The sequence below is a fragment of the Pongo pygmaeus genome, chromosome 3 (assembly GCF_028885625.2).
Source record: "Pongo pygmaeus isolate AG05252 chromosome 3, NHGRI_mPonPyg2-v2.0_pri, whole genome shotgun sequence".
Classification (NCBI taxonomy): domain Eukaryota; kingdom Metazoa; phylum Chordata; class Mammalia; order Primates; family Hominidae; genus Pongo; species Pongo pygmaeus.
Window position 1 is genome coordinate 45,766,312 of NC_072376.2, and position 25,422 is coordinate 45,791,733.

Here is a 25,422-nt window from a genome sequence, read left to right on the forward strand (position 1 = left end):
ATATTTAAATAACTTAAAAAGAAATCAAATCTGCAAGTATGTTAATCCAAATTTAATAAAAGAAGCATTTGGGTTGATACAATGTTAAAGATATCCTCTGAATACAACTTTTTACCATTATTAAGAATATAGATGATTATGATACATTCAAAGCCTCCTCTTAGGCAGATACATAATCTACAGAGTATGAAAGGAAACAGCTGTTATATCAATGCACAAATCTCACATTAGATTCAGTACTTGAAACCTAAATATGGACAGCAATATCTCAAAAGAAGTTAATCTTAAAAACAAATAACTTTTCCCTTTTAGACCATATGAACAATTTAAAATTCCTAAGCATTCCAGCACCGACATATTTATTCCATACAACGTGGGAAAGATTTTCAAAAAATGCTATCTGGGCTTTTACAATCAATCAGCAGAGACTGGAACAGGTGAAGAGGATTCAATTCATTGATAGAGCCTGGAATTCTATAATAAGTAAAATTAATGCCCATTTTCTTTTTCCAATCTCTTTATAATAATGCAATGTGGTGTTAAGACCATGAACTTAACAGTCAGACAGGTAGATTGGAGTTCAAGTATACTTACTAACAAGTTGTGTAAGCTTGGGCAAGTAAATAATTTTACTGTTTCAGATTCTTCATGAGTAAAAATGAGAATAAGAAGGCAGTCTAGTCATAAGGATGCTATAAAGATTATGTGAGAGAGCATATGTAAAACACTCAGCACAGTGCCTGACACATACAGCTCAACAGATGCTATGGAGTGGTTTTAATGGAAGTATTAGTAGTACAAGCACTTCTAAAGGATTTCAGGCAAGAACACTTTAAAAGAAATTGATATGATTCAAATTCATACATATATGGATGTCTTTAATGTCAGTTTTTAGAAACATATCTGTTACAAGCTGAATTCATTAGGGTATTTTCTTAATAATGATAACACGGAAGCTCTCACTTACCTTGTCATTTACTACACTCTTCCCATCCCAAGCCCATCCTCTTTTGGTGAAGTAATTAACAGTTGCAAATTCAATTAGGGCAGAGAAGACAAATGCATAACAAACGGCAATAAACCAGTCCATAGCAGTTGCATAAGCCACTTTTGGGAGAGAATTCCGAGCACTGATGCTTAGAGTTGTCATTGTTAGGACAGTTGTTACTCCTGCAAAAGAAAAGATAGGAACCGAAAACATCAATAAGTACTAGCAGGACAGCATGGGAAGTAGCTTTTCTTTCTCCCTCCATCCCCCAAAGCTTTTACTACTCTTATCCACTAAAAAATAATAAATAAATGAATAAATACTAGAATACAGTGTAAAGTTAATTATCTTAAATGGTTATGATATTTCATGATGTAATGACTCTCAAAATACTTTCGGTTTCCATTTTTGTTCTGTATAAAAATCACTTTTCCTCTTCTTAAGTACTATTGAAGTTAAAAATACTGGGGATACTGAAGTAGAATTACCTACAAGGAAAAGCAGGCGCTTTAAATGGGCCCATTGCCAATTAATATATATTTTTGAAATCTTATAAAATCCTCACATTAGTTTGTTCAACATTTATTTGAATCATCTTAAGCAATGGACCAATAACCCACAGAAGTAATCATGAAGAAACTGTGATTTAAAAATACTTCAAGAGGCTGGGCACGGTGGCTCATGCCTGTAATCCCAGCACTTTGGGAGCCTGAGGTGGGTGGAGCACAAGGTCAGAAGTTCAAGACCAGCCTGGCCAAGACGGTGAAACCCCTTCTCTATTAAAAATACAAAAATTAGCCCAGCATGGTGGCGGGTGCCTGTAATCCCATCTACTTGGGAGGCTGAGGCAGAGAGTTGCTTAAACCCGGGAGGCAGAGGTTGCAGTGAACCGAGATCACGATGCTGCACTCCAGCCTGGGCGACAGAGCAAAAGTCCGTAGAAAGAAAGAAAGAAAGAAAAAGGAAGAAAGAAAGAAAATAAGAGAGAGAGAGAGAAAGAAAGAAAGGAAGGAAGGAAGAAAGGAAGAAAGAGAGAAAGAAACTAAGGAAGAAAGAAAGAAGAATACTTCAAGCATGACTATTTCAGTATGAAATTAATAATTCTGGATTGCTCAGCATTATGAGGACACAATTTTCTTTTAAAACATAACTTAGAATCCATAAAATATAAAGCAAACCACTAAAAACAAAACCTCATAAAATATAATTAATTATTTTGTAATTTTCTTGGTTTTAAAATAATATATTTCCTTTCCTTTTAACATACAGCTTTTCTGACAGTGGTAAGGGAAGTCATAATTGTTAAGACAAAAGAAGGCAATAATTCAGGAGGTAAATTGCATTATAAGTCCTCAAAATGGCTACTACAATAACCTGTTTTTTCAGGGATCCAATATAAGTTTAATTATGTGCACTGGAGGTACATTAAATTAAAAGAAAATGTGAAAATGTTAAAGAAATGTTCATTCATATTTGAAGGTTCTTTGTGTTTTATTTTCCTTTAGGATAAAGCAGTATTTTCATTCATTTACAAAACAGTAATTCTAAATAGCAATAATTCTAGTAAAGCATGAGTAAATGCATCTGGAAATACCATATGTTTGTAATAGTAAGAATGAAAGAAAAAAGGAACTTTATTTCACCTGTTGCTGAGTTATTAAAAACTACATTTACAGAAACATAGTATGCTTGCATGTGCTAAATTGTGAAAGGTTTTAGATTGATATGTTGCTTTCCTTTGAGACTTTTGTACAAAACAATAGAAGACAAATACACACGTACATATACACATATACATGTATGTACATATATGTGTATATACACACAATGTAGGAAATGAAAATAACAAATCAGCAGCAACTGTAAAGGTAATACAAAAAAAGTTTCTTTTTAAAAGCAGTATTATCATCAAAATGTTAGTAAAACTTTAAAAAATTGATACTCTCCTGGTATTGAGGAAGATATGAGGCATTACAAATTTGTGTCATACCTAAGAAACTGTTGTCTAATCCAAGGTCATGAAGAATTAGGCCTATTTTTCTTATCAGTTTTAGAGTTTTAGGTCTTACCAGTGAGTCTTTGGTCCATTTTGAGTTCATTTTTGTGTGTGGTGTAAGGTAGATGTCCACATTCATTCTTTTGCAACTAGATAGCCCATTGTCCCAGCACCATGTGTGAAAAAAGACTTGTTTCCCCATTAAATTATCTTGGACACTTCGTTGAGAATCAATTGACCATAGATACATGGGATATCTCTGTACTCCAAATTTTATACCCTTGATATACATATCTATCCTTAGTCAAGTTTTACACTGTTTTGATGACTATAACTTTAAATTAACTTTAGAAATCAAGCTTGTGTCCCTTCTTATTCTTATTCATCAGTCTTAGTTTTCTTCAAGATTGTTTTGGCTATTCAGGTTGCCTTACATTTCTGTATGTTGTTATGGTTTTGTTATGGTCATTTTGTTCATTTCTGCAAAAAAGGTCATTGGAATTTTAATAGGTATTTCACTGAATCTGCACATGATATTTGGTAGTAATGCCATTTTAATGATATTAAGTCTTTCAATCTTTGAACACAGGATATATTTCCATTAGATCAATCTCTCTCTCTCTCTCTCTCTCTCTGTTTCTCTATAATAAACATTTCCATTTATTTAGGGCTTCTTTAATTTCATACAGCAACATTCTATAGTTCTCAGTGTATAAGTCTTTCATCTCCTTCATTAAATGTATTTATAGATATTGTATTCGGATGCTAATGTAAATGGAATGGTTTTCTTAACTTTCTGTTCAGACTGTTCATTGCTTATGTACAAAAACACAACTGATTTTTCCTATGTTGATTTTGTACCCTGGACCTTTGCTGAATTTGTTTAACAGCTGTAACAGTTATGATGTGGTTTGTTAAGGGTCTTCTATAAATAAGATCATGCAAATAGAGAGAATTTTACTTCTTCCTTTCCAATCTGTATATTTTTATTTGTTTTTCTTACCTAATTGCCCTAGCTAGAACCTGTAGTATAACGTTGAATAGAATTGGTGAGGGCAGACATCTGTGTCTTATTTCTGATGTTAGGGAGAAACTTTAATCCTTCACCTATAGGTATGACTGTTTGCATTTTTTTCACTTTCCATAAATATGTTGTATTATATTGATTTGATTTTTGTATGCTGACCCAACCTTGCATTTCTGGGACAAATCCCACTTTGTCATGCTATGTAATCCTTTTAAAATGTGGCTGATTTTAGTTTGCTAGTATTTTATTGAGGGCATCTGCATCTATATTTATAAGGAATATGGATCTGCAGGTTTTTTATTGTGATTTCTTTCTCTAGTTTGATATCGGTATCTTGGTAATACGGCCTTATAAAATGAGTCAGGAAATATTTCCTTCTCATGTATTTCCTGGAAGATTTTGAGAAAGATTGTTGTTAATTCTTTGTATGTTTGGTAGAACTCACCAGAGAAGCCATTTGACCTTGATATTTTCTTAATTGGAAGATTTTGTTTACTAAACTCATAGTTTTATTTGTTATAGGTTTATTCAGAATCTTGAGTCAATTTTGGTCATGTGAAGTTTCTAGGAATTGTTATAGTTAATCTAGATTATCTAAATTTTTGGCATACAATTGTTCCCAGAATTACTTTATATATATATATATATTTATTTATATATATATCTAGAGAGAGAGAGAGAGAGAGAGAGCAAGAGAGAGATTGAGAGAGTCAGTCTTGCTTGACATTTCACCCAGGCTGAAATGCAGTAGTTTGATCTTAGCTCACTGCAACCCGCACCTCCTGGGTTCAAATGATTCTTGTGCCTCAGCACTCTGAGTAGCTGGGATTACAGGAGCACGCTACCATGCCCAACTAGTTTTCGTATTTTTAGTGGAGACAGGGTTTTGTCATATTGGCCTGGCTGGTCTCAAACTCCTGGCTTCAAGTGAGTGATCCACCCACCTCAGCCTCCAAAAGTGCTGTGATTACAGGCTTGAGCCACTGCGCCTTGCCACTTTATATATGTATCTGTGTGTGTGTGTATGTGTATATATATATATATAAAAAATATATATAATATATTATATATTATATATTATATATATATTATATATTATATATAATATATTATATTGTCTTATATAATTATATTATATTATATAAATATATTATATAAACATATTATATTATATATCATATATTATATATATTTATATAATTATATATATTATATTATATATAATATATATAAATATTATATATATTATATATTATATATATTATATAATAAATATATATTATATATATTTATATATATTATATATAATATTATATAATATATATTATATATAGTATAATTATATATATAATATATAATATATTGTATATATAGTATATATACAATATATAATATATTGTATATATAGTATATATACAATATATAATATATTGTATATATAGTATATATACAATATATAATATATTGTATATATAGTATATATACAATATATAATATATTGTATATATAGTATATATACTATATATTATATATTGTATATATACTATATATAATATATTGTATATATAGTATATATACTATATATTGTATATATAGTATATATACTATATATAATATATTGTATATATAGTATATATACTCTATATAATATATTGTATATATAGTATATATACTCTATATAATATAGTATATATTATATTGTGTATATATTATATATACTATATTGTATATATATAGTATATATACTATATATAATATATTGTATATATATTGTATATATATATACGATATATCGTATATATATTATATATATATTTTTTTCTCTGTGGTCAGAAGTGATGTCCCATCTTCTTTCCTGATTTTAGTAATTTGATTTTTTTCTCTTTTTTTCTTGGTCATTGTAGCTAAAAGTAAGTCAATGTTATTGATCTGTTCAAGAACCAACTTATGGCTGTGTGGTAATTTTTTCTATTTGTTATTTCTGTTCTTTCTACAATTTATCTCTACTCTAACACTTATTTTTCTTCCTCTTGCTTTGGGTTTGGTTTGTGCTTTTCTACTTTTCAAGGAAGATGGTTAAGTTATTGATTTGAGAATTTTTTTCTCTTTTTAACATAAGTGGTTAGAGATACAAATTTCTCTTTAAGAACAAGCTTTTGTATTTTCCATAACATATGTTATTTTTTGTTTCCATTCATGTTATTTTCTAAAACCTCTTGTGATCTCTTCTTTGATTTCATGGTTATTTAGAAATGTCTTGTTTAATGTTTACATATGCAAATTTTCCAAATTTTCTTTTTTATTGATTTCTAATTCTACTCTATTGTAGTGTAAGAACATACTTTGTAATAATTCAATCTTTGAATTTATTGAGACTTGTTTAATGGCCTAATGCATTATCTTCCTAGAGAATCCTCCATGCCCAGTTGAGAAATATGTGCATTCTGCGTTTTATGACCAGAGTACGTTAGGTCTAGTTGGCGTATTCTCTATTCAAGTCTTCTACATTTTGGTGATTTTCTGTCTAGTTATATTCATTTTTAATATTTTATATTAATAAGATAGTAAACACATTTTTATACTTAATTTTTAATATTTAAAATAAATATAAAATAAATTTTTAAATTTAAATATAAATAAATATAAAATAAATTTTATATTTATTTTTTAATATTTTATTCTAGTTTTGAGGAATAATTCTTTGTTGAGTATTTTTCTTTTCAAATATCTTCCCATGGCCTCTGGTCTCCATGGCTTTTTATGATTTTTTAGGTGCTAATCATATTGAGGATCCCTTTTATATGAGGTGTTACTTTGCTTGTAACATTTGGTTGTTTCAAGATTCTCTATTGGCCTTTGGCATTCCACAGTTTTATTATGATATATCCAGTTGTGATTTCTTAGCGTTTACTTTATTTCTAGTTCATTGAGCTTCTTGGATGTGCTGATAGATGGTTTTCATCAAGTTTGAAAGGTTTTAGCCATCATGTCTTCAAATATTCTCTTTTTTTTTTTTGAGACGGAGTCTCAGTCTGTCACCCAGGCTAGAGGGCAGTGACATGGTCTCGGCTCACTGCAACCTTCGCCTCCCAGGTTCAAGCAATTCTCCTGCCTCAGCCTCCCAAGTAGTTGGGATTACAGGCATGCACCACCATGTCCAGCTTATTTATTTTTATTTTTAGTAGAGACAGGGTTTCACCATGTTATCCAGGCTGGTCCTGAACTCCTGACCTCAGATGATCCACCCTCCTCAGCCTCCCAAAGTGCTGGGATTACAGGTGTGAGCCACCGTGCATGGTCCAAATATTCTTTTTTCACCTTTCTCTTTCTACTCTTGTTCTGTGACTACAATATATTCATGTGTTGATATGCTTGATGATGTACAACAGGTCTTAGAGACTTTGATTAATTTTCCTCATTTTTTTTTCTTTCTGTTCCTCATATTCAACAATCTTAATTGGCTTATCATTGAGGTAACTGATTTTTCTTTTTGGACTGTTTGAATCTGCTGGTAAGCCCCTCTAGTGAATTTTTTATTTCAGTTATGATAATTTGAACTACAGAATTTCTAATTGTTTCAATTTTTAAATAATTTATATAATTTTATTGACAAAGTGTTTGAAACATCATTATTATATTTTCCTTTAGTTCTTTCGACAAGGTCTCCTTTAGCTCTTTTATCATAGTTAGCATAGTTAAAGTCTTTGTGTGGTTAGTAAAATGTCTGGGCTTCCTCAGGTAGAATTTCTAATGATATTTTTTTCCTGAAAATGGGTTATAGTTTCTCTTTACTTTGGATGTCTCATATTCTTTTTTGAAAATTGGACATTAGGAATATTGTAATGTGGCAAATCTGGAAATCAGATTCTGACCATTCTCTGGGGTTTGTTGTTATTGTTGACGTACTTATTGTTTGTTTATTAGCTTTTCTTAACTAATTCTATGAAGTCTGTATTATTTTTAGTTAGGGGCTACTGAAGACTGTTTTAATAGCTTAGTGGGTCATCTAATGAAAGGACAGAATATGTAATCATTAGCTATTTTTATTCTTCCTACTTTTGTTATTATAACAGAATGATGATCCCTCAGCCAAAAGTCTCAGATTTAATATTCTCCAAAATCTGAAATGTTTCAAGTGGCAAGATGACATTGTAGATTTCGGATTTTTCAGATTATGGATGCTGAACCCATATGTATTCTACAAATGTTCCAAAATCCAAAAATATCCAAAAGACTTCTCGTCCCAAGCATTTTGGATAAGGGATAGTCAACCTGTATTGCCATTCTAAAAAATGTATCTTGCTGATATGACAGAAAACAACAACAACAACAACAAAATCCTAGAATAAAAGATAGAGAAAAAGGTATATGACATTAGTTTGGGTAATGATTTTTTAGGTTTGACTGCGAAAACATAGGCAACAAAAACAAAGATAAATGAGTGAGATTACATCAAGATAAAAAGTTTTCATATATTTAAAAAATTAACAGAATGATAAAAATATGTGGATTGGTAGAAAACATTTGCAAGTCACACATCTGAAAGGTGCTTAATTTACAAAATATATAAAAAACTCAAACACCTCTATAGAAATAAAACAAGTAATTGAATTGAGAAACAGGCAAGGGACTTCAAAAGATATTCCTCAAGGGAAGACATTAATAGTTGAGAGATACATGAAAAAATTGGCCAACATCATTAAACATTGGAGGATATTAATTAAAACCATAATGAATATCACTTCATATATTTTAGAATGGCTGTTATCAAAGGAACAAAAGAGAACATGTGTTGGCAAGGATGTAAATTGCACATTCTTGGTTGGAATGTGAATTATGCGAATTAGCATAACTCTTATGGAAAACAGTATGGGAGTTTTTCTTTTTTTTTTCTTTTTTTAAATTATTATTATACTTTAAGTTTTGGGGTACATGTGCACAATGTGCAGGTTAGTTACATACGTATACATGTGCCATGCTGGTATGCTGCACCCATTAACTCATCATTTAGCATTAGGTATATCTCCTAATGCTATCCCTCCACCCTCCCCCCGCCCCACAACAGGCCCCAGAGTGTGATGTTCCCCTTCCTGTGTCCATGTGTTCTCATGGTTCAATTCCCGTCTATGAGTGAGAACAGGCGGTGTTTGGTTTTTTGTCCTTGCGATAGTTTACTGAAAATGATGATTTCCAATTTCATCCATGTCCCTACAAAGGACATGAACTCATCATTTTTTATGGCTGCATAGTATTCCATGGTGTATATATGCCACATTTTCTTAATCCAGTCTATCATTGTTGGACATTTGGGTTGGTTCCAAGTCTTTGCTATTGTGAATAGTGCTGCAATAAACATACGTGTGCATGTGTCTTTAGCGCAGCATGATTTATAGTCCTTTGGGTATATACCCAGTAATGGGATGGCTGGTTCAAATGGTATTTCTAGTTCTAGATCCCTGAGGAATCCCCACACTGACTTCCACAATGGTTGAACTAGTTTACAGTCCCACCAACAGTGTAAAAGTGTTCCTATTTCTCCACATCCTCTCCAGCACCTGTTATTTCCTGACTTTTTAATGATTGCCATTCTAACTGGTGTGAGATGGTATCTCATTGTGGTTTTGATTTCTCTGATGGCCAGTGATGATGAGCATTTTTTCATGTGTCTTTTGGCTGCATAAATGTCTTCTTTTGAGAAGTGTCTGTTCATATCCTTTGCCCACTTGTTGATGGGGTTGTTTGATTTTTTCTTGTAAATTTGTTTGAGTTCATTGTAGATTCTGGATATTAGCCCTTTGTCAGATGAGTAGGTTGCAAAAATTTTCTCCCATTTTGTAGGTTGCCTGTTCACTCTGATGGTAGTTTCTTTTGCTGTGCAGAAGCTCTTTAGTTTAATTAGATCCCATTTGTCAATTTTGGCTTTTGTTGCCATTGCTTTTGGTGTTTTAGACATGAAGTCCTTGCCCATGCCTATGTCCTGAATGGTAATGCCTAGGTTTTCTTCTAGGGTTTTTATGGTTTTAGGTCTAACGTTTTTTCAAAAAACAGAAAACAAAATTACCATATGATACAGCAATCCCACTTCTAGGAATTTACCCCAAAGACTTGAGATCACTATAGTGAAGAGATGTCTGCACTTCCATGTTCATTACAACACTACTTATAATAGCCAACTTATGGGATCAACCTAAGTATCTACCAAAGGATGAATTAAGAAAGAAAATGTGGTATATATGTACAATGGAAAAGTATTAGGCCTCAGAAAAAGAAGAAATTCTGTCATTTGAGGCAACATGAATAGAATTGGATAATATTATGCTGAGTTAAATAAGTCAAACACAGAAAGACAAAAACAGCATGTTCTCACTTATAGGTAAAATCGAAAGCAATTGAACTCATAGAAGCAGTGAGAAGCTAGAAGCATAGAAGGTAGTTACTAGAAGCTGTGAGGTCAGATACATGGAATGGGAAGATGATAGCCAAAGGGTACAAAGCCTCAGATAGGAATAATAATTTTAATGTTTTTTTGAGAACAGTTGCAGAGTATGGTAAATATAGCTAATAATTAAGTTCTGTATCTTCTATTTCACTAAGAGAGTATTTCTAATATTCTCATTACAAAATGTTAAATATTAGAGGTGACAGATATATTAATTAGCTGAGTTTAGTCTTTCCACATGTATTAAAAAATCATAACATCATTTTGTAATCATCTATATTTATATATACAGTTATGTGTCAATAGAGAATAAAAAAGAAAATATAGAGATAAGTGATATACAAAACTCCTCTATGAACACTGCTTTTAAAAGCCAGAGTGGCAAATTGGCCTATTAATTGATACAGAAATAGTCCAAGAAGTTGTTGAATACCTACATGCTAAATACCATGACAATATCACAAAGGATAAACTAGTGCTATATATTGACTACAAATATTCTGCATTAAAAGTTTCATAATTCAATTTGAATGAAAATACACCCAGCTGGATTTATATATCAATGTAAATGTAACTGTTTAAATGTAGTAAAAAAAATCAGAAAACAAACACCTACAGTTATCATTTTGGGGAAGAATGTGGTATTTGGATTGAATGGAGAAAATTAAAATGGACTTGTGGCTGACTTTTTTTTGTTTTACATTTTTTTACTATTTTAAAATGAAATACCAGAAATAAAATTAAAAAATAAAATTTCTAATGATACAATTTAAGATGGTAATATTAGTTATTTATGAAAATAAATACTGAGGAGATTGCATTATATTATTTTTCTGCAGTGAATATGCTTTGCTTTTGTGATAAAAATAATACAACAATTTTAATTTAAAGCAGGGATACTTGACGGCATCTATCAATTCTAATGCAAATGTGAATTCTTGGAATATCTGATGGATGCACTAATACTGATTAATTTTTTAAAAAACTAAAAACATTTACAATAAAATGTAAGTCCAAATGATGACAAACCGTAAGTTGAATTTTGTTTGTAAGTCTAAACTGATATTTTAAAATTAGATTTTGGCCTATTCATTCTAGGCAATAAAACATTACAGCAATTTTAATATAAATCTACTATGAGGCAATCTTCCCCATATCTAAATTATATTTTCTTTCATCTGATTTTGAAAATTTGACAATAACATTATTAACTTTGTCTCTAGATCCGCTCCTCCTTCCTTCCTGTCTTCCCTTTCTTTTTGTCTTTTTACTGGAAAGATATGATTCTCAAATGCCACCTTTTCTGTTTACTGCTTTGGCATAGCCTGGTCTCATAACACTATAAACAGAGAGTACTGGACATTAAACAAAGAGATAGTGCACTTACCTGGAAAGCTCACAAACCTTCCATGTACCTGTCTACCAACAATGTGCATTTTTCTACACTAGTTGGGTACTCTCTAAATGTTTCCTCAGCATTTCTTTAACAGACTGTTTCTTTTTTTTTTTCACCTCTGTGAGATCTCTACAATTCACTTCTTCTCTGGGAGGCTCTTTTGTCAGTTAAAAATAAAAAAGGTAAGTACTTTAAAGTGTTTTTGGCACTAAAATTCTCTATAACATGTGAAATATATGTGATGATTCCCCATGCACAGACAATACCTAACTTACAGCACTTTTATATTTTGGTTTATTTTATATAATATTTTTGTATCAAGGTATAGGCCAAAAACGTTAGATAATTGATGTTTTAACTCATAATAGCTGAGCAAATGATGTCCAAGCAAAGAGTGTTGGGTGCAAATACACGCTGAGAAGAAAGTCAAACCAAGGTAGGTAGTTTCACACAGAGACTGACACTGCTGTAGCAGCTTTGCCATTTCTAAAGTAAGGATCACCAATAGTGCTTTCCAATACTGTTGTTACTAAGATCAAATGAGTTTCTGCATGTAAAGCTGTGCCCCTGCTATAAAAAAAAATTTCAATTCATTTATGCAGAAAATATCACTCTGAAAGCAAAGGTAGATTTAAATCAGAAAGACAAAATAAAATAAAATCCTCCTATGTATTTGTGGTTGGGGTGCAGGGTGGAAGTTAAGAAGGAGAAGTCTCAGAAACCAAACAGGCATGAAAGACTGCAATAGAACACATGTTAAATTGTTTGTTACCACCTGCTGGTTACTGCTAGGAATGACAGAAACAAAAGATACTCTGATAACATGTGTTGGGTTTCCCCCGCTTCGGGCCAATGGATAAAAATTGAAAGGACAGAATGTAACAAAGGTATGCAGAAGACCAGGTTGTATGTGCCTCTAGAAAGAAGTTCTACAGACTGCAAAACCTGAGCTATGCTTACTGCAGCATTAGTAGAATGTGCACTCTCAGGTGCAAGAACCTTTGACATTTTGTTAAATACCCTATCCCCCAAATAAAGTAAAATAAACATTTACAAATACAATCTCAGCATACTATAAAAGGTTATAATTTTTAACTCAGAGCTGTACTGCATCTGAATGATAAAATCATTGGAATTTCTATGTGTTAGAGAGAGAAATTAGAATTTGAATGACATATTTTGTCAAAAAACTTAACTCAAACTCACATCTTTAATATTGGTGAGAATAAAGAAACAATTATGATCTAGAAGAAAATGTTTCAAAGGCTAATAATAATGTGGACAACACTGTTGAAGGAATCAAAATTGTTCTATTTACCTAAATATATCACAGATTTAATTCATCCAAAACTCGTGTCCCTCTCCTCACTTTTCTTCCCGAAGTCCTTTTCTCAGTGAAAGACTTCACAATCTAAATGATGCCATTTTCATATTGGCATCAATGTGAAGCTGCAGAGATATAAAAATTTTGTCAGTCTAGGGAACTGTACATGCTGTTTACTCTACCTGGAGTCTTTTCACTGTCACTTGTTTACCTGTTTTTTATTTAGCTACCTTTTATTTCTTTACTTAATAAATTATTATTAAGTGCCTACTAAATGTCAGGTACTTTTGTAAAAACTGAGAATACACCAATTAACAAAATTGCAAAGGTTCCTGCACCCTAGGGTGCCCATTCTCCTAATGCTGCAGTATGTATAGCTCAGGTTTTGCAATCTGTAGAATTTCTTTCCTAAAGGCACACACAACCTGGTCTGATGCATATCTTTGTTATATTGTTCTTTTCAATTTTTTGTTATTTGGCACAACTGTATACCCCAATAAATTATATGGATTAGAGCCTGTGTGTCTTCTCCCCAAAACATAAGAGCGTGCTTAGTTGAGGGTAGTGTTTCATTTGTTTTTTAATAAATTAATAAACATTTATTGAAACCATCCCACCAGTAATCTGTAATCAATAAATATTGATTTTTTAGGATAATTGCAAGAAAGCTATACTTTCTTTTATGAAGCAAGCATAAATTTAGTCCCCACTTTGTGCTGAGCACTGTGGAGTTGTGAATGGAGTGTTAGCAAAGCCAGATAAGCTCTCTAAGAGATATTAAAAAATAAAAGTACAAAACAGCCCAACCTCACAACTGGACAAGGTTTAAGATGACCTATAATAGAGCAGCCCACCTTGAAATAGGGGTTGGGTAGGGCTTCTCTTAAGAAGTAGGGACAAAGTTAACGGGGTACCCAGAAAAGGAAAAATAATCCTAAACTAAAAAACAGCATGTACAGAAAATCCTAGGAACATGGTGAAGGCCAGGGCATTTAGGAGGAATAGAGAGAAGGCTACAAGGCAGGAAGGCAAGAAATAAGGGTTTCATGAAAAAAGATGAGGCCAGAAGAGGAAGCAGGAGCCAGACTATTCAAAGCCTGTTTGATTATGCTAAGGTAATATAACTTACTTTCAAGAGCAATGGGAAACTATTTTTTTATTATAATGTAAGTTCTGGGGTACATGTGCAGAACGTGCAGGTTTGTTACATAGGTGTACACATGCCATGGTGGTTTGCTGCACCCATCAACCCATCATCTATATTAGGTATTTCTCCTAATGCTATTCCTCCCCTAGCCCCCGACCCCCTGACAGAAATTTAAACAGTGTAGTGGCATGATCAGTATTTCTTATTTAAAATATTACTTTGGCTATTATTTATTTTTAATTAAGGTAGTATTGTTTTTCCTTCCCTAGTTGTTTTTAAGATTGTCTCTGTCTTTGGTTTATAGCAGTTTGAATGTGATATGACTAGGCGTGATTCTTGTTGTTGTCTTTCATTTTTTAAATTTATCCTTCTTAGTGTTCTCTGAGATTTCTGGATCTGTGGTTTTATTTGGAAAGTTCTTGGCCATTATTACCTCAAATATTTCTTCTCTGTTCTCACTTTCTGCTTTCTCTTTCTCTCTCTCTCTCTCTCTCTCTGTGTGTATACACACTGTTCACACTCCAGATATATTTAGACAGTCTCTCTATATATAGACCATTCACTGCATATATATATATATATATATATATATATATATGAGAGAGAGAGAGGGATACGTTTTGGAAAATGTATTAAGTTTTAGGAAATATATTAAGCTAAGCACCAACTAAACACCATTCTCTGGAGTGAGAAGGTAAGAAACAAACAAGATAAGATGGAAATAAATTTCCTCCTCCTCTATCTGTCACTTAACAATTGTGGCACAAGACAACCAAGCACAGGATAGTCTTGGTATCAGAGACCTAGGCTTTCTATATCTTATATCTCTGCCATATTTAAGGCGTTGGCCATGTTCTTGAGGTTCAGGAAGGCTTGCCAACACTAGACTGCCTTCCAGAAAACAGAAAGTGGAAGAGGAAGGAGAAGCATATCTATTCATTTTAAAGGCATGTTCCCGAGTTTAAGGGCATCTCCCTTAGGTAACAAACTGAAAATTATACAACTAATATTTACTCATATTTCTTTGAAAACTTTATTCATATCTCTTAGCTCCAATAGCTATAAGGGAGGGGGCAGAAAAATGTAGTCTTGATTTGACACACACAGCTTGAATCTGGAATTCTATTATTCTGTAAGTTATTGGGAGACAGTAGTCATCTCTGACAGAAGGATTGCTGATGAACATTTCTATGTATTAATTTGTGTAGCTCATATAACAACCATGTAAGTAACCATATAATTATTATTCTCATTTACAGGTGAGCAAATTGAGTTTACATGAGGTGTAGTACCTTACTGAAGATCATACTGTTAGCAAGTAGTAGAGATTAGATACAAACCCAGGTAACCTAACTCAGAAGTCCACACTCTTTACTGCTAAATTATATTGCTGAATCTATAAATGAGATTTTCTTTCAAAGACACATATGTCTAAATTGTGTATTTATCAATATAATTAATCTAACCCTTGCATTTTACTGGTGAAGTTCCTAAGATCTTTATGAATTTTAAAGTTGCATCATACATTAAAGTGTTAAAATTGCTTGAGAAGTGGCTATACATAAAGAAAAATGGGCCCTAAAGGCAGGCAAGAGTTTGAATTCTGCTTGTGCCACAGCAGTGATGTGACTTTGCTAAACTGCAGACCCTTCCTCCATCTGCAAAAGGAAAATGATATTTTGGGGGCTGTTGGAAGGAAAACCTATGAGCATACATGCCTTAAATACAGAGTTGCCCACAAATGTTAAATTCTCCCCATAATGTTAAATTCTCTCCACAAATGTTAAATTCTACTTTCTTTCTGAGCCTCAGTGGCTTTATCTCTAAAATGGGAATTAGAATATGCATCTTATGTAATTCCAAAGATTAAATGATATATGCAGAGGCCCTGTGTAGAACCTGTCAAGTAGAGAATCCTATAGCTTCCCTGTTATTTCTGAGTTCATCAGACCCCCAAATTGTAGACAAAGATGCTAAGAAACCAAAACCAAGGATGCAAGAGTCCCATCTAGTGGTGGTTTAAGAAAAATCAAAAGACACTTAGAAATTGCACTGCTTAAATGGATGCCTAGGAAGCACTGGGCAGTTTTATTTTAGTTAATTCATTTCCCACCTTGGGAAAGAATTTAACGCGGCTCTCGTGGAAAAAGAAAGGAGGCTTCTTGAACTGGATTCCCCTTCATTCTTCCATTGTTCCAAAAGAGCACAGAATCTCTTATGAGTGGATTCACCTACTTCTGGTCTCATTAAACCCATCATCTTAATGACCAAACTACTCTGTTCCTAGATTTTTTAAAGGATATGATTCAGCTCCTTAATTAGGCATAATTTGATAGTGATGTTATAAAATGGATTTAGCAGGCTTTTAAACTTTTTATGACTTAATCTTAACCAATCTCTTGCAAGAACAACCCATCAAATCATAATCTACAACATTTGAGAGGTGATTTCCAAGAAATCTATTGTGGTTCACATCAAATGAAACCAGTTATGACCTAGAGGTTTTGCATTAAGGTAAGGGTGGATCTAAATATGGACAAAGAGGCAGACCAGGGATATTGCTCCGGGATCCCTGCACCTGTGTCCCTCTATAGAAGAGGTTCGACCTGATGTGACTATAAGAACCACTATTATATTCCAATTTCATGAGTTTAAAATAACATATTCATAATAAAGAAAAGCAGACAATAAAATAACAGGAGACCATCAAAAACCTTATCCTATATAAACACCCCATTGTTATCAAATTATTTTTCTATTTCACTCTTGTAAGTTTCATTGCCATAAAATGCAGTGTGACTGGTCCTATGTTAATAGTTATAATGATTTCTTATAACTCCTTGAGGTGATTTAACTGAGGAGATACGTTATTTGTGATAAATAGTACATCAGTAGAGAATTGTTATCACAAAAATTCACCCAACTGGAAATTATTTTCTTGAAATACAAAAACCTATTTGAAAATAAAGGATAGCTTTTATTATTTATTTGGGAGTTATAAAACAAACAAGAAAAATGTATTCAAAATTTGGCTGTAGTGAAAGTAAATATTTTACTATCTAATGATAACCTAAGCTTTACAAAAAGTAGAATAAGAGTGGGAAAGTCGATATTTTCCACATTTCTTAAAGCTTAAATGAAGAAAATAAACATTACTTTTACCAAAAATAACCAAATCCAAAGAAAACAAGAACAAAAAAACTATTCTCTTGAAACACTTCAAACCTGCTTCATATATTCAATAAAGTTATAAAGTTGTCACAGATGAGTTCCAAGAAAGAGTACATTATGGAGAAATGGGTTTACTGAATGTAGTCAAAAGCAGTAAATTCTTCACTCAGATTACAGGGACATAGGCATTTTTAAGCAAAATTAACCTAGACATAGGTTAACTAGGTTAATTTCCCTTAAAAATGTACAATATGACACCTGGGAAAGACTGAATTTGGAAAAGCCACTTTATAGGATTAGTTGTTGTAGTATCATCTGATAGTGACAATTTCTACTACAGGGCAAAGAATCTGAAATCCGTCAATAAGCATCTGCTGACAGATAACAGTTAACTAGGAGAATTCAAATCTAAAATTCACCTCAAGTTCTGATGGAGATTTAGTAATTCTGACTCTCAAACAGAAACATAAAGAAGTCACCAAGAGTATTACTGACTTCAGGCTCAAAAACAAAAAAAAGACAAAGTAGTTTGATGTCATAATGATGTAATAGAAAAAGTGAAAGCATTAGAGTCAGGGAGATCTAATATCAAATTTTCTCTTTGGTGCTGACCTGCTGTTTGATAATAGAGTAGGATTTTAACACCTGCGGGTCTCAATGTTTTTGTCTGAAAAATGGGAATAATGTCACTTTCCTAACTGGGGATTTTTTTTTTTTAGAATTAAATAATGAGTTAATCTGAAGTGTCTAACAGAGTATATGGTATATAAAGGTTATTCAATAAATGCTACTTTTATTTTTGTCATCATTATTGCTATATAAATTTTAGTGTAGGAAGTAGGAGTGGGTTTCCTGCTCTCATGACTTAAATGATCATAACTGTATGTCCTGGTCAAAATCTAAAAATTCAAAGGAAATCACCAAAAAACAATAGCATATACTTTTAATCCCCCCCTATGTCCTTACTGTGAGGAGATAATAATTCATGTTATCAATCAAGCCAGGCCACCTATATTCCTGAAATGACTTCTCAGGCTGCCTCTAGACTAGAATAATCAAGGCTCTCTAATTTTCCTTGCCATGGCTTATTAATGTATTTTGCTTCAGTCACTTTCCTAATTGGCAGTGAGCTAACTAGGATGAGACTCTGACAACAGCAGGGAGGAGGGCTGCTGCTGGGCTGGCAGCTTGCATCTGATTATCAAGTGCTGCCTTGTGCCAAAGTCAGTTCTGGGATGCCAGGTGTGCCTCCTGTTAGCACTCCCAGCCCATGCCTTGTGGAAGACTGATTTGGAATGAGTTTCTGCCCTGTACAGGTTATGTACTCATTGATTTCCTACCCTGCTAACACCCAGGGATTCTACTCCTGCTGCCACCTTCTCACTTACTTTTCCAATTAAACCATCTGTATCTATCTCCGTCTAAGGCTGCCTCAACTCTTTAGCTTGGACAAGCTGAAGCTGTACTCATGTGACTTTCTGATTGTCTCTCTCTTTGCATTATTTTGTTTTGATCATTCTTACAGAATGTCCTTTCCTATCTCTGCATGCTCTTATCCATGGGCTGCAAATTCCAATTTCCACAGGGACTGGGCAGGAAAGATAAACTGGTAATGTGGGCAATAGTGTGCAAAGGGCTGCGGCAAGCTAGAGAGCACGTCTAAAGGCAGCTACTGCTATTCAGTCCCAGTTGAAGGTTGCCAATGCAAGAATATGAGTCCCTGCTTTACCAAATCTCCTGATTTTTCATTGCCTATTTTTAATCAATGAAAAATATTAGCATATATACATATGAAAATTCACACATGTATTTTTGTGTATATAATCTATATCTACTTATCTATCTAGCTAGACAGTTTTCATGTCTCATGTAACTCTATCATATTCAGTAGATAGTCATATATAAAAAATGTAAGAAGTAGTTTTGTATACAGATATGGAAAGCAGTTGAAACTTTGTAGTTCTGAAGATTAAGAGCCCAGGATAAAGAAATTTTAATTCAAGAAAAACATACACACACACTTATACACACTCACACAATAGTTGGATCCATAGTATATTCCACAGTGTCCTTGGTTCTCAGAAAATATCCAAACTTTCTGTTTGTTGAATTAAAAAAACAAAGGTATATGTTGACTTTAAATTTAAGAAACCCTTCACACATATTGTTCCATGGATCATCTTAGGATCCCTATGGGGTAGATAGCATATGCTATACATCAATTTAAAGTAGAGAAAATCTAGAGTTTAGAGAGGTAATATAACTTACTCAAGCTAAACGTGAGGTCAGAATCTGACACAAGCTTCCTTCATTCCTGGTGCAATATTCTTTCAAACAGGTAGTAAGTGCTTATGGGTTATTTGTCTTATTATCAAAAGATTAACTCTATATTGCTTGCTTCAGATCATGACCCTCTTTGTGGTACAATAATATCATTATTAAGGACTTTCTGCCCACAAGATTGTTTCCCACAAGTTGTAAAGAAATGTTCTTTTTCTTCTACCAATTTTTCTCATCACATACAATATATAGCTGTGTTTCATATAACGAGTATATGAGCCCATTTCCTTATAGATTTCAAGGACTATATGAAGAAGCATGGCTTTCACTCACCAATTGCACTGAAAACAAGTATTTCTAGCTTTAAATAACTAGTTGGGAGGAAAAAGGAATGTTCCAGAGTAGAATTAAATGTTAACAGTAGAGATTAGACAATGGTGAGGGAAATAGAATGAAGGGAAGGTAAAAATAAGAGATGGGAAATAAAAGAGTAATGGTATCAATAAAGGTATGAAGGAGGCAGATATATTGATAACATAAAATGATAATTTAATAATTATATATTTAATATTTGGTTTTATATTATATACTATATGTATAATAAAGTGAATTATCAAAACAGAAAGTGGTTTTGGGAACTCCCAGAACTTACAGTTAGTGTCAGAGTGACAGCAGCTTTGTGCGCTGTTTCCCATAAACTTCAGTCAGTTAATCAATTGCAATGAGTAAATGTAATTTATTTTCTGTCCGATATCTATTAAAACTTCTTTTTGATACAGCACTCTGATTTCCTATGGCTAACAACCTGATGTACACTTTGCATTTATATAGATTTGCTCTTCTTGCCAACTTAACTCCTGTTGAATTGATGAATGTAGGTGTTTACTTATTTATCATCTATATATGAATGTATAAGCCAGTTTATATTTATTTATCTATATAACTGTCTGTATCTATTACCTGTGTTCAGGACTATCTAAAATCACTTTCCACTTACTTATTGTCTCACACCTATATAAAATTTTTAAGCACTTTAGTTTTATATGATAAAATCTGGTGATGGATAATCCCTTTTCATCTCTTTTTTAATTTTTTCTTATTTTTTGCATCTCAACTGTGTTCTTCCATATAAAGAGTTATATTAAACAGAGTCATATTGATTGTCATAAAAACTCTTATGTGGAAATATGTCTTTATATATATTCAAATATTCATACATTCAAATATATATTTCACAGTAAAGTTTTACAGATTCATTATTTGGACTATCCTAACACAGTTTCTGTTCACTACTATCTTCGCCTTTAAATAGTCCAACTCATGATTGCTATTATTCAGGAAACTTAGGGATCATGTGTGCTAAGTGGTTCTAGTCACTTTGATGAAACCACTTATTAATTCTAAGAATTTAGAGTTCTATGATTTTCTTTTGGAATATACTATAATCTATAGTGGATTACAGTAGAAATGAAAATTTTGCATTCCACTAATTATAGATTATATAAGTAGTGCTTATAGATTGTATAAGTATTGGAATGGATTTTTTTTAATCCAGCATGCATCAATCTATTCTGTTAACAAATATTTATTAGGTACCTACTATATGCCAGACATTCTTCTAGGCTTATGAGTTTTTTCTTAAAAATGAGATAAAAATACCTGCCTCCTGAAATTTAAAGTATAGTGGGAAAAACAGAAATCAAACAGAATATACATATTTATACAATGTTGGAAGATGATCTATGCAATGGAGTACAAAAATAGAGTAGGACCAGGGGAGCAGAAGAGTCAGAAATCGTGAGACAGTTTGCAATTTTAAGTCAGGTTGGAAAATAGGTCTCTTTGAGAAGATGATAATTGAGAAAAGCACTGAGGAGGTGAAGGAGTGAGTCACACAGATACCTGGGAAAAGAGAGGTCCAGGCACAAGGAAACAAAGCTGATAGGTGAATGTCTGGCATAGTCATGGAATAAAAGAAGGCCAGTGTGGATGTTAGGGAAAGAGCGAGGGATAGGAAGGGTAGCAGGAGTTCAACTTTGAGGGGAAGGGAGTTTATGCCACATAAGGACTTACTGATTTCTGAAGGGTCTTTGGCTTTTACTTTGAGTATATTGGAGAACCAATAAAGTTTGGAACACAGGTATGACATTGATGTGACCTACAGTTTGAAAGGATCCTTCTGACTGCTATGTTGGGCATAGAGTTCCATAAAGGTGGAAGCAAGAGTCGATTAAGAGTCTAGTGTAGACTGACTGTGTTACCTCCAAATCCATATGCTAAAGTTTTAACTCCTCATGTGGCTATTGCTAGAGATGGCTCCTTTAGGGAAGTAATTGAGGTTAAATATGGTCATAAATTTATAGAAGAATCTGTCATAATGGTGGAGCCCTGGTCAAAATGGGATTACTGTGGTTACAAGAAGAGACGCCAGACAGCTCACTTGCTCTCTTTCTGCACATAGACTAAGGAAAGGCCATATGAGAACATAGAGAGATGGTGACCATCTATAAGCTGGAAAGACAGCCCTCACCAGAAACCGATCTTGCTGAACCTTGATCATCGACTTCTAGTCTCCAGAACTAAGAGAAGATGAAGTTTCTGTTTTTTAAGCCACCCTACCTACGGTATTTGTTAATAGCAGTCTGAGCAGGCTAAGACAGACATGCAGTAATCCAAAGGAGATATGATAGTGGTTCAGTCTAGGGTATGAGCAAGGCTACAGGTAGAGCAGATTTTGAAAGGAGGAAGTTTGAAAGTTCAGTTTTGTGCAGATTGAGTTTGTCTATTGGACATACAAATGAAGACATAAGGAAGACAATTGGATGTATGTATCTAGAGTTAAGGGAGGAGATCTGTACAAAAGTTCTAAGTTTGGTAATTATCACACAGAAATAGTAGAAAGTCACAATAAAGGCTGAAATCACCAAAGTAGAGAGTATAGATAGAAAAAATAATGGCTAAAATTTGAGCCAGATGAACTCAAATATTTAGGGGCTCTGGGAAAAGACAGGGACCAGCAAAGGAGACTAAGAAGGCATGAAAAGTTGGGGGTGAATCTAGGGAATGTGGTTATCCTAGAAAGAGAATGAAGAAATTAAATTATCTCCAAGACATTGTATTTCTCATTTAGTAGAAGGAATGTACTCTGTCAAAGGCCACTGATATGTCAAATAAATTGGCCTGAGATTTGGCCACTGTATTTAGCAGTGTGGCGGACCTTGCCAGGATGATGTTGGAGTAGTAGAGACAAAAGCTTGATTAGGTGGATTTGAGAGCTCATGGGAGGAGAAACTTTGAGGACAGTAAAAACAGCAAATTCCTTCAAGTAAATCAGCTTAAAAGGAGAGCAAGGAAATGAGGTGTTAGCCAGGGCATTAGAAGAGTCAAGGGAATTTGATTTGAGGATTGGTTAATTAATGCCATATTTGTCTTTCTTCTAGAGATGATCAGGTAAAAAATCAAAGACACTGATGACATTAGAAAGGGAAAGGTGCATTCCTGGAATAATGCTCTCAAGCAGGAGAGAAGGAATGCATTCTGGTGCACAGGTGGAAGGGTTGGCAATATGCAGAAACATGATTAGGCAGCGTATGTCAGCGTAGGAAGCTTGGATACATGAAGCTGTAGAATTTGAAGGAGGTTCTCTTCTAGTTGCTTCAATTTTCTCAGTGAAGTACAACTCAAGGTCATCATCAAAGAAAATATATACAAATAGCAGAGTGAGGGTGCGTGATAATCTTTCTAACGACAACCTCTTATTCTCCTTTCCATTGGAGGAATATTCCTCTTCCATCTTCAGGGTGAATTTGACAATTCCCGCTGGCTCAAGGAGTGGCCTGTGACCCAAGCCTTGCTAATAAGTGTGTAACTAGCCAGGACAACTGTATCAGGGAAGAGCATGTGACCTACGTCTAACCAACAAGACCCAAGAATGGGACGTTGGGATGGGAGACATGTCTGTGATGGTGTTTCTTGTGCATACTTAGACAAACTTGTGACTAATAAGAATAAAATTAACAGACAGGTATAAGACAACTTTACATGGATTTTATTCCACTACAATTGAAAGAGCCTTTAATAAAACTGAACCCACACTAGCATAATTTTCTTAAATAACAGAATGACAAAGATTCTGAAAGTCCCTTCAAACAAAATCAAACACTAATGATACGATGTCAAAGAAGCTGGATTCCTGCCCAGATCTGCTTTTCCTAGAAGTTTATAGAGGTCCATAGCTTCTGAAATGGCCATTTTGCAAAATGATTATTGTTATTCACACTAAAGCTCAGACCATCCTTTAAACGTGTTTTTGACATGAAGTAGAGAATTAGTATCAGATAATAAACAACAATAATAATAGCAAATACTTGCATAGCGTTTACTATTTGCCCAGAATTCCACTAAGTGGTCCATATATGAATAAATGTGAGTGTGTACATACAAGTTTGTGTTTTAATTCCCTAAACTACCTTATAAGAAAGTTATTGTTACTAACCCAGTTTTACAAAGAGATGAAAGTAAGGTACAGAGGGATTAAGAAACTTGCCAGATGCCACATAGTTTGGTAGTAAAAAGGCCAGGTTTTGAACCAAGATACTCTGGTTGCCAAGTATGTGCTCTTAATCACCTTATGGCCTTTATAACAACTTATTTTTATTGTGGCAGAAACCACTGGCTATCTATCTGATAGATAGTCAACCCATGGTAGTAGAAAAATGAATTTATTTAAGATAGCAATTTCTCAGATTCTCCAGTTGTAAGACCACACTAGGCTAATAACACATAGAAATTATTAAGAGTGACATCTGGAAAGCTCATTTTATGGCAAACTGAGAGCAGAAGAAGGCTTTTACCCTTCCTCGTTTTATTCTTCCTCTTTCCTGTAATATGAGTATAATGACTGGAGTATCAACAGCCATTTTAACCCACAAATTAAGCAAAACCATAAATTAAGGACATCAAAACAGAAAAATAGACACTGAATGCCTGATGCCCATGATGCTGCCATACCAGCCTTGGACCACCTACTTGTGGACTTCTTCCACATGGGAAGAGAAAAGAAAAGTAGTATGAATTCAAACCACTGTATTTGGGTTTTCTGGTATAAAAAGTCAAAATGAATCAGGCCTATCTGTAGAACTAAGGAGAAAAATGATCAATCCAAACATACACCTTTTGGAGTTTTAATTACTCTAAAATTTATATAAAACAAGTAGCTAATGTCTTTGAATGTACCTTGAATTCTGTATGAAATGAAATGCATTTGAACGCTCTGTACTCACCAAAAACCTCCAGCCTAACCAATGTCGTTATTTGATTTGAGTTTCTTAGTTTTTTTTTTTTGTTTGTTTTTTGAGACTGAGTCTCGCTCTGTCACCTAGGCTGGAGTGCAGTGGCACAATCTCGGCTCACTGCAAGCTCCGCCTCCTGGGTTCATGCCAGTCTCCTGCCTCAGCCTCCCTAGTAGCTGGGACTACAGGCGCCCGCCACCACACCCAGCTAATTTTTTGTATTTTCAGTAGAGAAGGGGTTTCACCGTGTTAGCCAGGACTGTCTCCATCTCCTGACCTCGTGATCCGCCCGCCTCAGCCCCCCAAAGTGCTGGGACTACAGGCCTGAGCCACCAAGTCCGAACTGATTTGAGTTCTTAATAC

General features: G+C 33.6%; 1 protein-coding gene across 3 annotated transcripts in view; it reads right to left on the reverse strand.

Moving 5' to 3' along the window:
* The window catches only part of GABRA2 (gamma-aminobutyric acid type A receptor subunit alpha2), a 152,324-nt gene that overhangs the window by 14,630 nt on the left and 112,272 nt on the right, over positions 1–25,422 (reverse strand). For all 3 annotated transcript variants that reach the window (XM_054486021.1, XM_063663620.1, XM_054486020.2), the window contains one exon: positions 968–1,170. In XM_054486021.1, the coding sequence (XP_054341996.1) occupies positions 968–1,170 (203 nt within the window). The remainder of the gene's footprint in view (positions 1–967; positions 1,171–25,422) is intronic.